We start from the raw sequence: 15,910 nt of genomic DNA, 5'->3' as shown, positions 1-15,910 counted from the left end.
CCTCCGAGGAGTGAATGAGAGACCGAGCCGAATGAGGCCTTCTTGGAGACCGAATGGGTAGCATTACGGGATGAGGGTCGGATGAGCGATCCTTGGGATGAGGAGTACGAAGCGCCAGCCTCCGACGGGTCGGGAATGCTGTCTCTGTCCGGCTCATCATCGCCAGGCTCGCGAATAAGGTATTCTCGCACGACACGAGAGAGCTGCTCCTGGTTGGAAGCCGATGTGCCCAGGAGCGCCGATGAGGCATTGCCGCCAAAGGAGCGAGGCGTAGAGAAAGCAGGGTCGGCCGCCGAAGCCGAGCGCGCAGACGACGATATCGGACGGGACGAGCCCGGAAGGGTGGAGATAACCAACGGAGAGCTCGCTCTGGGTGGATTTTCTTTCTTTGAACTCATGTTGGAGGCGGACCAAGAGCAGATTGCGGGCTGGACAGCGGAAAGCGAGCTGACGACAGAAGGTCAAACGGAAAGCGCTGGTTGATGGGTGGATAGAAAGGCGGCGGGCGAGAATATGAAGGACAGATGGACTGGGTTGGGCTGGGTTGGACTGGGTTGGGTTGGGCTGGACTGGCTTGGCTTGGAGATGCGAGCCGAGCCGATCGGGATGCGGGTCAAGCCGGATGGCTGTGCTGCGCCGACCGGAAACCCAGGGCGCCTTGACCGGGTGGCTGGACTGGCTGGACTGGCTGGACTGGCTGGACTGGCTGGACTGGCTGGACTGGCTGGACTGGCTGGACTGGCTGGACTGGCTGGACTGGCTGGACTGGCTCGACTGGCTGGACTGGCTCGACTGGCTGGACTGGCTGGACTGGCTGGACTGGCTGGACTGGCTCGACTGGCTGGACTGGCTCGACTGGCTGGACTGGCTGGACTGGCTGGACTGGCTCGACTGGCTGGACTGGCTGGACTGGCTGGACTGGCTGGACTGGCTGGACTGGCTGGACTGGCTGGACTGGCTGGACTGGCTCGACTGGCTCGAGTCGCCCGCCACCCCTGCTTCCTTTTCGCTTGCGTCCTCTTTGGCTTCCTGGATCCCAAGCTGCCTTTGTCCACCAGCCACCACCAGCATCGAATACTGCCAGCGCAACAGCCCTTTCCATGAGTACGACGCCCTTGCTCTCTTCAGAGCCTGTTCTCCAGCGCATCTTTTCCGATCTCAGGATCAGGTACCGTGCGCACCCCGCCCTGCTCATACCCTCGCCGGCGCTCTGCTGTCTGGCGGCTCTGGGATGCTGATGAGCACCGCCGACGACGGTGTCTGGAGCCGGCATCCTCACACCAAGCATCTCCTCCGAGAACCGAAACGTCGACCCACATCAGTACATTGAACCTTTGCCCTCGTTCGCGCCCATCCAGAAATGATGATCAGCAGGAAAAGGCCGCTCTGGAGCTCCGTGAACATGTAGGCGTCTCCGCAGCCCGTTCCGGCTTGCCAAGCTGCAGGATGTCCCCATGGTTGCAGGATCCCATGATTCCTTGATTACTTGGCTCCGAGGCGCTCTCGGACTCTTGGGCCCTCGGATCGTTGGCCTCGATACCTTGCCTCCGCGAGTCCACAGGCTCCGCGACAGATGCAGTTGCAGGGGCAGGACCTGCGTGCCGAGTTCGCTTTGCTGTGCCGTCGGGGTTGCTGACGCTTCCGTCCGTCTGATGCGGACGCTGCCTTCCTTGCGCTGTAGGTTATTACGGTCTCGAGGGAGTTTTCTGGCGAGCCGTTCACAAAGTTCCTGATCGATGTGAACAAACGCATTTGGGAGCTCATCCATAGCTCCGACGTCAACGACAAACTTGGAGGCATCCTTGCCATCGGTATGTACGAACGGGTACCGGCTCATCTCATCGTTGTGACTGAGCCGATGAGCGTCGCCTGTGGCAGCGCACATTGAATCTGGGTGCTCAATCCAGGAGAGATTGGCAAACTGCACCTGTTGGGCCGTCCGACGGGTGTGGATCGAAGGCTCTCAGTCAGTCGAGCTGAATGCACTGACGCTTGATTGCCCTGCGCCATCTGACAACACTCGCCGGTCGACTCATTTGCCTGCCAAAATGATACCTGTGCAAAGACCTCCTCATCGACGTCGATGTCGAGGAGAACACAAAGAAGATTACTCGCTTCGCCAACTACATCCGCGCCGTACTTCCCGGCACCGAGAAGAAAGTGACCTACCGCGCCGCCCAAGCCTTGGGTATGTGCTCTCCTGTGGGCCTCCGGGTTGACAGTTACCCTTGGTCCACTCGCTGGATCTTGATGGTCAGCTCGACTTTGTTGCCTGTGTTGTGATATGGGTTGCACCACTCCGCGCGTTTATGCACATGCTCACAAGCACACCCGTTCTCCAAAACACTTAGGCAAGCTGGTCCTTCTTGGGGGAGGTTTGATTGCCGACTTGGTCGAGTTTGAAGTCAAGCGTGCGCTCGAATGGCTGCAGGGTATGCTGACGCTCTGGCCTTGTCCGAGCTGTGTCTGCCCAAACAACGCACCGCTGTCTTTTTGCACAGCCATATTCGTATTCACCCATTGACTGTCGTTGTTCTCTGTCGTCGACAGCTGATCGCAACGAGCAGCGCCGCCATGCAGCTGCTGTCGTGCTCAAAGAGCTCGCCATCAATGTGCCGACACTGCTCTACGCCTATGTGCCGCAGATCTTGGATCTTGTGTGGATCGTACTGCGAGACCCCAAGGTGGCGCTACGAGAGGCTGGCATTGAGACCCTGAATGCCTGTCTGAAAATGGTCGAATATCGCGAGAGCCAACTTCGTCGTCAGTGGTACCGCAAGATTTTTGACGAGGCCCAGAAGGGGATGAAGCACAACACTACTGAGGCCATCCACGGCTCGCTTCTGACCTTCAAGGAGCTCCTTATTCATACTGGGAAGGTGCGCGTCTACCCTACTGGCACGAGCGCCGGTGACAAATGCAGTAGCACTGCCTATCTCGACTATGATGCTCTACTCATACCCCTCTTCATTCTACTCTTATGTCGTTGTCTCGGTTACCGATGCTTGTGCTGCGCCTTAGTCGATGGATAGTAGCTACGATGAAATGTGTGAAACCATTCTCAAGTACAAGACCCATCGAGATATCTTGATCCGGAAAACCGTCATCCAGCTGATTCCCGCCATGGCCGCCTTTGACCCTAAGGGCTTTAGCACAAAGTATCTCAAGGAATCCATGGGATTTCTGGTCAGCCGAACCAAAAGAGACAAGGACAACTATGCTTTTGGTGGGGTTCTTGTCTCAACTGATGCCCTGAGCTAGCACAGATGCCGCTGTTGCAGCAGCGACCTGGAGGAAGGGGGGCCTGTGGAAGCCAGCTCGATTGCATGCACTTATCCCTGCACCCGGATGTGTCGTTCAGCCTTCGTCGCCATCGGGCAGGTTTCGATCGAGGTCAAGTCCGAGATCACTCCGTATCTTGGCGTGATTTTCGCCGACATTATGGATGGTCTTCCTGCGAAGGGGTAAGGCTCGACGCACTCCGACACTATGCAAAGCTTAAGCAAAGCCGACTCCTGCGCATACCTCGCGTATTTTATGCTCTATGCGACAACGCTGCCTGCACTGTGGTCGGCAGAGAAAAATAACCCGACTGCTTGTCAATCTCGATCATCTTCCAAGACGACCGTCCTCGCCAGCCAACGAAGCTGCTGTGTTTGACTGTATCGGCATGCTGGCTCGGGGAGTCGGTCCGGCTATGGAGCCGTTTTACAGCCAGAATCTGCTTGATATGATGTTTGGCGCGGGCCTGAGCGAGCCTTTGCGAGGCGCCTTGGTCGAGGTTTCGGAGGCCGTCCCCAGTCTGAACCGAATCATCCAAGGTATGCCGTATATTCTGGCAGCACCACGGTTGTAGCTTCGGCACCGTGATGCAGACACCCTCCACGGCCTCGTCTCTACTAACGCCGTGGGTTTGTCGGCTGCTCTCCAGAGAAACTCCTCAGCGCCATCTCGATTATCTTGTGCGAGAAGACATACCAGCATCCGGGCGCACCCTTCAAGAGATCCCTGAATGCTGGCATATCCGCCTTGGTATGCGATGTGCATCAGCCTTTACGCATCCTTTATTTGCAGCGTCGACATCAAAGCAGGATCACTGCGCTGCATCCCTCTTGCCCTTGTCCTGGATCGCGTTATGCTGGCTGACTCATCTCTGTGTTCCCGGCCAAATATCCAGCACATGGAAGTTCCAGACAACGAAAGCCTGCTCTTGGCGCTGAGCACCCTCAGCAACTTCCAATTCACTGGTATGCCCTACTCTATTGATCCTCTGTTTGTGTACCTGTTCTCAATCTGCACTGCGCCCGATGGCGCCGCATCACCCATTGTCCTTGCAATCTCATCCCGCCTGGCACTTTAGACTATCTACTGAAGGATATGATCAAGACCATTGCCGAAACCTACCTTGATCACGAGAACCCCGATATCCGTCGATCTGCCGCTGTGACGTGCATCTATCTGCTCGTGCGAGATCCTTGCTGTTACCAAACCAGCAATGCCTCAATGCAGATTGTCAACGATGTGCTCGCCCGGCTCTTGGTCGTGGGCATCACCGATCCGGGTGAGTCACCGTTCCAGCAGCCAAGTGGGATGTCTCACCCTACCTTCACCTCGATTGATCCCGCCCTTGCCGGATGGATGGGTGTACTGACTCTGCTTATTTGGCGCGATACAGAGCCAACCATCCGACTGGCGGTGCTCTCAAACCTGAACGAACAGGTTGACCTCCATCTCGCTCAGGCTGCCCACATCCGCGCCTTGTTCATCGCCTTCAATGATGAGACTTTCGAGATTCGTAACATTGCCATCAGCATCATCGGCCGGCTGTCCGTCATCAACCCGGCGCATGTGATGCCATCGCTGCGCAAGTCGCTTATCCACCTTCTCACCGAACTGGAGTTTTCGAATGTGCCGTAAGTTGAATCGACGCTGCCAACTGAATCTCAGTGTGTGGCCTGGGAGCATCAACGGGTGTCCGCCTGTCTAGATTCTGCCGATGATCCCTCATGTTTTCGCGTGTCTGGATGGCCCAATATCTGACTCGTATTGTTTGTTATCATGGACTCTTTACTCGCCTCCTGCATAGCCGTCACAAGGAGGAAAGCGCCCGCTTGCTCAGCCAGTTGATCTCGGTCGCCAGACATTTGATCAAGCCTTATGTGGAGCCTATTCTGAAGGTTCTGCTGTTACGCGCCAGAGACCCCAATCCTGGTGTGGTCTCGCATGTGCTTTTGGCGATCGGAGAGTTGTCGCAAGTGGGTTGTGAGGCGCTCATCTCCCACATGGATGAGTTGATCCCCGTCATCATCGAGACGCTGCAGGATCAGAGCAGCCCCGCCAAGCGCGAGGCTGCGCTGCTGACCCTCGGCCAGCTCGCCAGCAGCACTGGTTTCGTTGTTGATCCCTACCTCAAGTACCCGTCGCTGCTCGACATTATGATCTCCATTCTCAAATCCGAGCAGAACCCAGCGATTCGCCGCGAGGCTGTTAAAGCTATGGGCGTCATCGGCGCATTAGATCCCTATCGCCACAAGGTCTGCATTGGGTTGTCGCAGGTGGTCCTCCGGGGCTCCATTCGCGCCTAAGGGGGATATGTATATGTATATGTATATGTATATGTATATGTATATGTATATGTATATGTATATGTATATGTATATGTATATGTATATGTATATGTATATGTATATGAGATCGGGGAGTCGTGTCATTTTACACACTGCGACACCAGAAAATGCTTACCGCTCTCTATCGTCCCTGTAGATAACGTCCTCTGGCACTGGCGATGCCTCAAGCAGCAACACCGCTGGCGCCGACATTCTCTTGCCTCCGGGCTTGGGTCAGACCTCGGAGGAATACTATCCTGTTGTTGTCATTAATTCGCTCATGAAGATCCTCCGCGACTCGTCACTAGCGACTTATCACACGGCTGTGATTCAAGCAGTCATGTACATGTTCAAGACCCTTGGGCTCAAATGCGTGCCATTCCTTCCTCAGGTGAGAGCAACATGCCGTAATTCAGGCAGAATTGCATGCTTGGTCAACGCCAGCACCGTCTTTCGAATGGATGTGCCACGGGCAAGCTGCGTATGCGAGTTGCTCAGTGACCGTGATGCCGAGCCTCTACCCCCCCCCTCCCACCTAAATCGCTGCACGAGCATCTCAGATTGCGCATTTGGTGCTCGTCAGCGGTCTCGCTCATTCCTCACGCAGCACACGGTTTACCTTGACTTTCTCTTTGAACCTACGTGCTTCGTGTCACTTTTTTTGGGGGGGAGGGGACGAAGAGCTGCCTGCCTTGTGCTGTCGATGTCGTGTCGGATCGTTGCCCCTCGATGCTCAACCCTGTGGATCGCTCTCATACCGACGATATCTGTTCTCATTCCCCACTGCCGAATCGCACAGATTATTCCCACTTTCCTGGCGATGATGAAGAGCAGCCCAACGGCCATGCTGGACTTCCATTTCCAGCAGCTCGGTCTGTTGGTGACAATCGTCAAGCAGCATATACGCAGCTATCTCCCGGATATATTTGCTGTCATTCAAGAGTTCTGGAACCCAAAGTCGACTATCCAAATCACCATCATCTCGGTGATCGAGGCTGTGGCCCTGGCCATGGATGCCGAGTTCAAGGTTTACTTGCGCATGTTCCTGCCTCGGATCCTGGACATATTTGAGTCGGATGAAACAGAGCGCAAGCAGCCCACTCAGAAGGCACTGCACGCCTTGATTGTCTTTGGCTCGCACCTCGAAGAGTATCTGCACTTGGTGGCACCTGTGATGGTCAAGCTGATCGAGCGCCGCGAAACGATTCTGTCCGTCCGCAAGGCTGCTATCCAGACCGTTGGGCAGCTCTGCAAGCAGACTGGATTTGCAGAGCAGGCCAGTCGGCTCATGCACGCCCTGATCCGTGTCCTGGCCAGCCAGAACGCTGAGCTGCGAGGTGCGGTAATGGATACTCTTGCGAACATGGTCTGCGCGCTCAAGAGCGGATTCGTCATTTTTGTGCCAATGGTTGACCGGGTATGTCATCTCTGGCGGCTGTCGCGCAAGTCGGCTTCTCTGAGACCCATAGGCAGCTCAAGCAATGTTACATCGATGCCACGGGGTGCCTCGGGGATCTAACCACATGGGCTTGCATTTTGGTATCAGGCGCTTGCGCGATACGGCATCCAGCATCAGCGATATGTTCTTCTTGTCGACAAAATCACTGCCAACGAACCCATCCCCGAAGAGCTGCTGAAGGAAAGCAATCCAATGTGAGTATCGCTGTCGCCTTTGTCCCAGCACGATCGAACATGTCTAGATGGATGGCACCTGGTGCGCAGCTTACGGCCGCAGAAGTCGTAATCTGGGTAGCATTTCCTGTCGCAATTGTCGCAATTGTCGCAATTGTCGCATTTGTCGCATTTGTCGCATTTGTCGCATTTGTCGCATTTGTCGCATTTGTCGCATTTGTCGCATTTGTCGCACTTCCTGTCGCCCTTCCTGTCGCCCTTACCCGGCCATCTCGACAACCCCTCTAATGCCTCCCGACAGCTACATCTCGGATGACTCACCTCAGGAATCGATCGCCAAGAAGCTTCCTCTGAACCAAGAGAATCTCCGCAAGGTAATTGGGCTCCTGGCTACGTTTGAGGGGGCACTATCGGTCTATGGGCCCGGGATCAGCGCCTGTACCTGCGACATTCGGCATATTGGCAGTCGCCGGCGGCGTCGGCAGAGCAGTCTGAGCCGGAGACGGGATCCGTCCGCACAGCATGCCACCGTTCCAAGTGGCCGCCAACCGCATCTGACTGGACTGTTACATCGTTAATCTAGGCATGGGAGGCGTCGCAGCGCTCCTCCAAAGATGACTGGATCGAGTGGACGCGCCGCTTCAGTGTGGAGCTCTTGCGAGAGTCGCCCTCGCACTCTCTGCGATCATGTGCCGATCTTGCTGGCCAGTACTACCCGCTGGCTCGCGAGCTCTTCAATGCGGCATTTGTCTCCTGTTGGAACGAGCTGGAGGACACGGTCCAAGATGAGCTGGTGCGCGCGCTGGAAACGGCCCTGACGTCCTCGACAATTCCGCCCGAAATTCTTCAGTCCCTGCTCAATCTGGCCGAGTTCATGGAGCACGATGACAAGGCCCTCCCGATCGACGTGCGCACCCTCGGTGGCTATGCAGCCAAGTGCCACGCCTATGCCAAGGCTCTGCATTACAAGGAGCTCGAATACGTTTCAGAGCACTATCCAAACACCATCGAGGCGCTCATCAGCATCAACAACCAGCTTCAGCTGCCCGACTCGGCCACAGGCATGCTGGTAGTGGCCCGATCGACCCATACCAATCTCAAGGAGTCATGGTATGAAAAGCTCCAGAGATGGGAGGACGGCTTGCAAGCATACAACAGCAAGCTCGCCTCCGACCCGCACAACGCGGACTATCTCCTGGGTCGCATGCGCTGTCTGCACAACCTCGGCGAGTGGGAAACGCTTGCACAAGCTGCCCAGCAGAGCTGGGAATCCAGCTCAGTCGAAAGCCAGAAAGCCATCGCCCCTCTCGGTGCCGCAGCCGCATGGGGTATGCAGCAGTGGGACTCTATGGGCGTCTACATCAATGCCATGAAGGATGACTCTCCCGACAAGACCTTCTTCATGGCCATCCTGGCGCTCCACCGAGATAACTACGTCGTGGCTGTCGAATTCATCAACAAGACGCGCGAGCTTCTCGACACTGAGCTGACTGCGCTCGTTGCCGAAAGCTACAATCGAGCATATCCGTACGTATGGAGATCGGCTGCTTGATGCGGCGTGTATTATTGGAAGCCGTCTTGTGCTCAGCACTGTCCTTGGGCCGATGCACTTTGGGGCCCGGAGACCCATCGATTGGTGATTAACGCGCATAGTGGCTTTAGGGTGGTAGTCCGGAACCAAATGCTCGTTGAGCTCGAGGAAATCATCCAGTATAAGCAGACACAGGACATCAATCGCAAGACGACCATCCGCCAGATGTGGCGCGATCGCCTCAAGGGATGCCAGAGGAACGTGGATGTCTGGCAGCGGATCCTCAAGGTGCGCGCCTTGGTCGTTTCGCCCAAGACTGACATGGAAATGTGGATCAAGTTTGCCAACCTTTGCCGCAAGAACGGCAAGTTCAACCTGGCCCAGAAAACCCTCTATAGTCTCTTTGAGGTCGAGCCGACCGAACTCAGCAAGCTGGTAAGCCACTCTGACATCGCGGCTGGCTGTTGCTCACGGATAGTCAAAGCAGGGGCGTCTGCGCTGACTTTGCCAAGCCACTCCATTGGGACGACTGCACACCCTACATTGGATCGACCCTTGTCTGCACCAGCGCTGGTTGGTCCCTTCGCTAACCTGTGGCGGTCTCATGCTCATTCTGCCAGGATACGCTGCGCAATCCGTCACCAGTCGTCTATGCGGCCCTCAAGCTCATGTGGGCCAAAGGCCAGCGCGAGCATGCGCATGGAACCATGAAGATCTTTGTGAAAGGCATTCTGGACCGCCTCGGCGTGTCTACCCTTCCGGAGATCCTCTCGCACGTCGAGTCCAGCAAGAACGACCCGCACAAGGCTGCGGTGACCAAGTTGCTTGCGCGCTGCTATCTCAAACTCGGTACATGGCAGGCTGCGCTGAACGAAGACCGTCTGTCTGAGGCCATCATCCCCGACATCCTCAAGTCGCACATGGCCGCAACGTCGTTCGACAAGAACTCGTACAAGGTAAGACGACGCTAAGGCTCGACCATATGCCGCCGAGCACCACAGATTGTGCCGGATTGTGCCGGATTGTGCCAGATTGTACCAGATTGTGCCAGCGTAGCGAACGGCACTGCTTTCTGCTCTAACAGGCCCTGCTCTCCTCGTCCCTCCGCCTTTCCTGGCCCATGTCTTCCGGATGACTGTCATAGGCTTGGCACGCTTGGGCTTTGGCCAACTTTGACGTGCTCTCGTACTACGAGAAGCTCTCGGAAAACACCAACACTCAGTATCTGGTTGCTTGTGTGCTGCCCGCCATCCAAGGCTTTGTTCGCTCGATTGCGCTCTCCAAGTCAAACTCGCTCCAGGACATTTTGCGTCTCCTGACTCTGTGGTTCAAATACGGATACGTCCAGGACGTCAACATGGCCATTGCCGATGGCTTCAATGATGTCGGCATCGACACGTGGCTCCAAGTCATTCCCCAGCTGATCGCTCGCATCCACTTTCCGTTTGCCAATGTCCGCAAGCTTGTCCACCAGCTGCTGACCGAGATCGGGCGAGTCCATCCACAGGCACTGGTTTATTCGCTCACAGTTGCCTCCAAGTCTATGGTCTCTGCACGGACCCAAGCGGCTACGACCATCATGGACAAGATGCGAACGCACAGCCCCGGCATTGTCGACCACGCGCTCCTTGTTAGCAAGGAGCTGATCCGAGTCGCCATTCTCTGGCACGAGCTATGGCACGAAGGCCTTGAGGACGCCTCGCGACAGTGGTTCGGGGAGCGCAACGTCGAGGCCATGTTCCAGACCCTCGAACCGCTCCACCAGATGCTCGAGGCCGGCCCAGAGACCCTGCGCGAGATCTCCTTCATCCAGGCCTTTGGGCGAGATCTGCAAGAGGCCCATGACTGGTGCCGACGCTTCCGACGCAGCAACAACCCCAACGATCTCAACCAAGCCTGGGAGGTGTATTCGCACGTCTTCCGCCGTATCAACAAGCAGCTTCCTCAGTTGACCAACCTGGAGTTGCAGTATGTGGCTCCGAAGTTGCTGGCAGCCCGGGACCTCGAGCTGGCGGTTCCCGGCACATACAAGAGTGGCGAGCCGGTGGTCAAGATTGGGTCGTTCTCGCCGACCCTCACTGTGATCATGTCCAAGCAGCGACCTCGCCGCTTGACGATCCGTGGCAGCGACGGAAAAGACTACCAGTTCCTGCTGAAAGGTGAGCCCTTGTCATCGACTCGATAAACACTCTCGCTCGCGCGAATGCAGTTTTGTATGTCCACAGCTGCCTGCCACGCCCGCCAGATGCAGGCCAGGTCCTTCAAGAGCGGCCGCAATGACCAACGAGCCTTTGCTCTCTTTAGGACACGAGGATCTGCGCCAGGACGAGCGTGTGATGCAGCTGTTTGGCCTCGTCAACAACCTGCTGACGGCCGATGCCGAAACCATGAAGCGACACCTCAACATCCAGGGCTTCTCTGTTGTCCCACTCTCGCCCAACTCGGGCCTCATTGGCTGGGTACCCTTCTGCGATACTCTCCACTCGCTCATCCGCGACTATCGCGAAAGCCGCAAGATCCTGCTCAACATTGAGCATCGACTAATTCTTCAGGTACGTTGCATGGACTGCATGCGATCACCATTGGGCAGAGGCATCGCCGACGGACGAGCTGGCCCGTCGGTCGGAGAGCGCTAACCATGGCTGTGGCACATTCATGCCAGATGGCTCCCGAGTTCGATCACCTCACGAAACTGCAGAAAGTCGAGGTGTTCGACTACGCCCTTGAAAACACCACTGGCCAGGATCTAGCAAAGGTGTTGTGGCTTAAGAGCAAGACCTCTGAGGTGAGAACACAACCAGAGGCTTAGGGTCGAGTAAACGACTGGCAGCGCAGCTCGGAGCGGATTATGCCGCGTGGCTGACAACGATACCGCTGCTCAATCTCAGATCTGGCTCGATCGCCGAACGACATACACCCGCTCGCTTGCGGTCATGTCCATGGTCGGATACATCCTTGGCTTGGGCGACCGACATCCCTCCAACCTTATGCTGGATCGATTCACTGGCAAAGTGATTCACATCGACTTTGGCGACTGCTTCGAGGTCGCGATGCAGCGCGACAAGTTCCCTGAGAAGATTCCCTTCCGACTGACTCGAATGCTGATCCAGGCCATGGAGGTAAGCATCGGCAGCGATGAGGGAGACGCAAATCGCAAGTGGTCGAGTTGGACCGGAGCGCGTGAGCCACGGGCCGCAACACGACAGAAGCGAGGTAGAGGAGACTTTTCTATGCCGACACTCACATCCATTCGACATGTAAGTGTGTACTCACAACGACCGCTTCACGAACCCGCCTCCTCCATATGGCAGGTTTGCGGAATCGAGGGCAACTTCCGAATTACTTGCGAAAACGTTATGCGCGTGCTCCGCGAGCACAAGGACTCGCTAATGGCTGTGCTGGAGGCCTTTGTGTACGATCCCCTCATCAACTGGAGATTGAACAACAACGCCAGTCCCCGAGTAGACAGCACCCGAGGCATTGTTGGCCCGGGTGAGGGCGAAGAACAGAGTGACGATCTGCGCCGCAATATCCCCGCTCGTCGGCCCCGATCCCACACTGATGGGGACCAGCAGCAGCCGCCGCAAGGTAAGAGTCTCGTCCGGGTCTGCCATCCACCGAGAGATGCTCCGAGTAGATCTGGAAGGCGCACGCGGCTGACGTTTGCATCTCACACGACAGCAACCGACGACAACCCGCAACGCGAGCCCGTCAATGCCAAAGCCATGGCGGTTATCAACCGCGTGACCGACAAGCTCACCGGTAAGTTGGCGGCGATGAGCGAGCGATGGAAGGATAGATGTCGTGTATTGGGTGCCAGCCGCTGCGGACGGATGGGAGAGGGGGCCGGATCCTGCCAGGGTTTTGACTCTCGAACTGACCCCGCGCATATGATACCTTTATTTCAACAACAACAGGCCGAGATTTCAAGCCTACGCAAACCCTTGATGTTCGCGACCAGGTCCAGCAACTGATCGAGGAGGCCACCTCCTCCGAGAACCTGTGCCAGGTACGGACGCGAAGCTGGGCCTGGAATGGGTGTCTGAAGGGGAACAATGTGCAAATGTGCTCTGGTGTCAACGTTGGTGGCTCTGTTCGTCGGCTGACATATATGCTCTCTCGTCACCAGTGCTTCATCGGCTGGTGCGCCTTCTGGTGAAGGAAAGAAAGCATGGATGGATCGATGGGTGGATGGATTGAAATCGGGAAGCCACAAAGGAAGGGAGGAGGGTGCGCTCCTTGAATAGCCATCCCCACGAGAAAGGAGCACTAAAACATGCCGAGAAGAACGATGGCACATCCAGTGGAGCGAGCTGCGTGAGGCAGGGTCAATGAATGCCCAAGACCAAAGATATGCGGCGGACAGTTCTCAGGAATACACACAGCACCCATTTTGACGGGACGCCCAGTCCTGAGCCCAGTTGGTGACTTTCTGGACGTGAATACACACCCATCCACCGCCCGTCATGACCGGAAACACTCGCGCGGTTGGAATCGAGCGACGCCCGCATATCCACTGGGCTTCAGACTCGTGGCGGTCGCAGTGACAATGAGTGCTGCTCTGTTCTTGTTTTGGAGAAACGGGCCGTATACACATGAGACACGATCGAATGTACATAACGAAGCGGGTTGAGATGGAAATGGAAACTGCGTGATAAATGATGGGCGGGTGGTGGTGCAGAGTTGAGGGGGAAGTGAGGAAGCCTGAAAGGAGAGAGGGAGGGGGCCAGTTACTGCGACCCTCGTCCCTTGCGTCCGTCTCATATGAACGGCACCAGGCGTCCGTCGGCCGAACGGCCGAGTGACGCAATGTATGCGGCGGCGTCTTTGCCATCGGCATACCATAGATTCTGTGATGAGGCCCGCTTGTTCATAGGAACTGGCTGCAAGCGCTCACTTTGTTTGAGACCCTCAGCGTCGACGACGCCTCGCTCGAACCAGAACGACAGCATCTCGATCGTGGCCTCGCGGGTGAACATGTCGTGGCTCATGGGAATGGTGGCGGATGAGGCCTTTTGCAGCAGCAGAGCCTTGTTGACAATGGTGGCCTCCATGGGCGAAGGGTCCTTGAGGCGGGGCGTCCAGTTGCCGGACGAAGGATCGTGGTCATAGAGCGGGAGCAGCTTGTAGCCATGGGTGGCAATCCAATCGATGCCTCGGAGGATGTAATCGATCTCCTCTTCGGTGTGGGTGTGGCTCAAGTTGAAGCGCACGAATCCGGGCTTGATGGATTCGAGGTGGTCCGTGAGGAAGGTGCGGCGGAGGAACTCTTCTTCGGATCTGGTCATGTTGGTTAGCTCGATGTAATATGGCGCCGCGCAGCTGCATCCGCTGCGAGTCTGAATGCCAAAGAGATCCGTCAGCAGTCGGCTGACGAAGTGGTGGTGGAGCATCTTGTCGCCGTCCGCGATGGGCGACCGGACCAGGAGCGAGAAGATTGGCAGACGGTTCTCGGACGAGTCCTGTGGACCCAGGATCAGGATGTTTGGGTTGCTTTGCAGGGACTTGAGGCCACGCCTGCAGAGCTCAAACTGCCGCTCCAGGATGAACTGGGGAGTGAGCATGGACTTGATGAAGAAGGTGAAGCCAGCTCGAATGGCGCCGATGATGTCGGGGGTGCCGGCCTCTTCTCGGGTCTCGAGGTCACGGACATAGGTCTGGGTCGAGGCGTTGACCCAGAGGACCGAACCGCCGCCCGGAATGCTCGGGGGAGCATTGTCCTCATATCCACGGCACAGGGAGCGACGCACCAGCAGGACACCGGGGGTGTTGGGCCCGCCGATGAACTTGTGGGGACTGATCATGACACCATCGAGGAACTTGGAAGCGGGAACGTCGGGTGGACAGAGCTGGATGTTGGCATAGGGACCGGCGCAGGCGTAGTCGAAAAAGACATGGCCATGGTAGTCGTGGACGATATGGGCGATTTCGTGAACAGGCTGGACGACACCGACGATGTTGGAGGCAGCCGAGAAGGAGCCAATGATGAGCCTGGAGGCCGAGGATGTGCCGCTGGTGTGTACCTACGGAGCGAGCAGAGCAAACGAAGGGATGAGCGGGCTGGTCAGTCAGAGAGTGTGCATTCGTATGAGGCAGTGAGCACCTTGCAACCCCCAGGGAAACAGTCAACGTACCTTGAGTGTGGCCTCGAGGGCGTCGAGAGAAATGAAGCCCGTGGCGATATCGGTGGGGATGGCAACGACCTGGGCGCCCATCTCTCTCCACACGAGGATGTTGGAGTGGTGCTCGGCAGTCGAGATGAGCACCAAGGGCCTGAGCGGGTCGGAGGCTCTTCCCTCCAGATTCCCAACGGCACAGGTCGAAACGGGTTTCAGGCGGTTGACAGCCTCAGGGACACCGATCAGTTGGGCGAGGCGGTGGATCGAGCCGGTTGCTCCCGAGCCCACAAAGATGCATGCAAACTTGGCCGAGTCTGCCCAGCAGGACTCCTTGATGATGGTCCTGCGGAAACGCGATGGAATGGATATGAGCACGGCAACACGGATGCGGCACCATGCTCGCCATCGTGGCGCTGGACGACCAGCGGCATCGCCGAACCAGAGGCACCACTTATACTCGAGCGTGCCAACGGAGATGGCATAGACGCAGGTCAGGCCCCGATGCAGTGGCGAAAAGAAACCCACCTTGCGTCCTCGCGCAGCTCGGTCATGAGCCGGCCCAGCAGTCCAGTCTCGGTGTGGGTGTTGGCATAGTAGGGCATGATGTGGTCACGGATGACGCTCTCGATGCAGCCCAGGGGGCGGCCCGAGGCAATGAAATCGGCATAGACAAGCGGGCGGTGACCAAAGGGAGTGATCACGGACTTTGCGAGAATCATGTCCGAGTGGATGAAGGCCGCGAGTTTGTGGGGATCAGCCTTGACGTTCTCCGGAAGAGCCAGCAAGGTGTCGAAGGTGGCGGCGGCATTCGAGGTCAGGTGCGAACAGCCAAGCCTGCGATTCTGCCGAGAGCCCGTGGCGGACGTGTCCTTGACAGTGGCATCGGGCACTGGGCAGCTGGACGAGGTTGAGCCCGAGAAGCTCACAGACTTGAAGATGCGTGGAGCGAGGAGTTCGCTGTGCTTCGGGGCTGGCACGGCGAGGTGGTCGCCATCAACCGCCTCTTTCTGCTGGCGGGCCAT

General features: G+C 57.0%; 2 protein-coding genes across 2 annotated transcripts; one reads left to right on the top strand and one right to left on the bottom strand.

Moving 5' to 3' along the window:
* The first annotated feature begins 1,028 nt into the window (after positions 1 to 1,028).
* On the top strand, positions 1,029 to 13,013 carry BJ171DRAFT_128821 (armadillo-type protein). The gene is made up of 29 exons (XM_053105626.1): positions 1,029 to 1,168; positions 1,359 to 1,404; positions 1,682 to 1,811; positions 2,066 to 2,188; positions 2,352 to 2,432; positions 2,551 to 2,879; positions 3,022 to 3,226; positions 3,362 to 3,464; positions 3,622 to 3,821; positions 3,932 to 4,032; positions 4,178 to 4,247; positions 4,361 to 4,561; positions 4,676 to 4,913; positions 5,087 to 5,534; positions 5,764 to 5,997; positions 6,406 to 7,023; positions 7,153 to 7,259; positions 7,540 to 7,612; positions 7,822 to 8,765; positions 8,901 to 9,204; positions 9,390 to 9,725; positions 9,914 to 10,928; positions 11,074 to 11,321; positions 11,432 to 11,554; positions 11,658 to 11,888; positions 12,081 to 12,357; positions 12,451 to 12,531; positions 12,687 to 12,778; positions 12,899 to 13,013. The coding sequence occupies exons 1-29, from the start codon at positions 1,101 to 1,103 to the stop codon at positions 12,926 to 12,928; spliced, it is 7,056 nt and encodes a 2,351-aa protein (XP_052966189.1). The 5' UTR covers positions 1,029 to 1,100; the 3' UTR covers positions 12,929 to 13,013.
* Positions 13,014 to 13,529: 516 nt separating this feature from the next.
* Positions 13,530 to 15,910, bottom strand: BJ171DRAFT_424583 (pyridoxal phosphate-dependent transferase; the record flags this gene model as incomplete). Its single annotated transcript, XM_053107677.1, has 4 exons — positions 13,530 to 14,792; positions 14,904 to 15,065; positions 15,114 to 15,231; positions 15,414 to 15,910. 4 exons carry the CDS (start codon positions 15,908 to 15,910, stop codon positions 13,530 to 13,532), a joined length of 2,040 nt encoding a protein of 679 aa, XP_052966188.1.

The sequence above is a fragment of the Polychytrium aggregatum genome (assembly GCF_025602895.1).
Source record: "Polychytrium aggregatum strain JEL109 chromosome Unknown BJ171scaffold_21, whole genome shotgun sequence".
In the NCBI taxonomy this organism is placed as follows: Eukaryota; Fungi; Chytridiomycota; class Chytridiomycetes; order Polychytriales; genus Polychytrium; species Polychytrium aggregatum.
This window is presented reverse-complemented; position numbering and strand designations above follow the sequence as displayed.

What these genes read in the sequence shown, in the direction of transcription:
- BJ171DRAFT_128821 (XM_053105626.1), top strand. Translation starts at nt 1,101, where the DNA reads ATGAGTACGACGCCCTTGCTCTCTTCAGAGCCTGTTCTCCAGCGCATC. An exon ending in CTGAAGGAAAGCAATCCAAT is followed by an intron (nt 7,260 to 7,539) that starts GTGAGTATCGCT and finishes GCCTCCCGACAG; the next exon opens with CTACATCTCGGATGACTCAC. An exon ending in TGCTGATCCAGGCCATGGAG is followed by an intron (nt 11,889 to 12,080) that starts GTAAGCATCGGC and finishes TCCATATGGCAG; the next exon opens with GTTTGCGGAATCGAGGGCAA.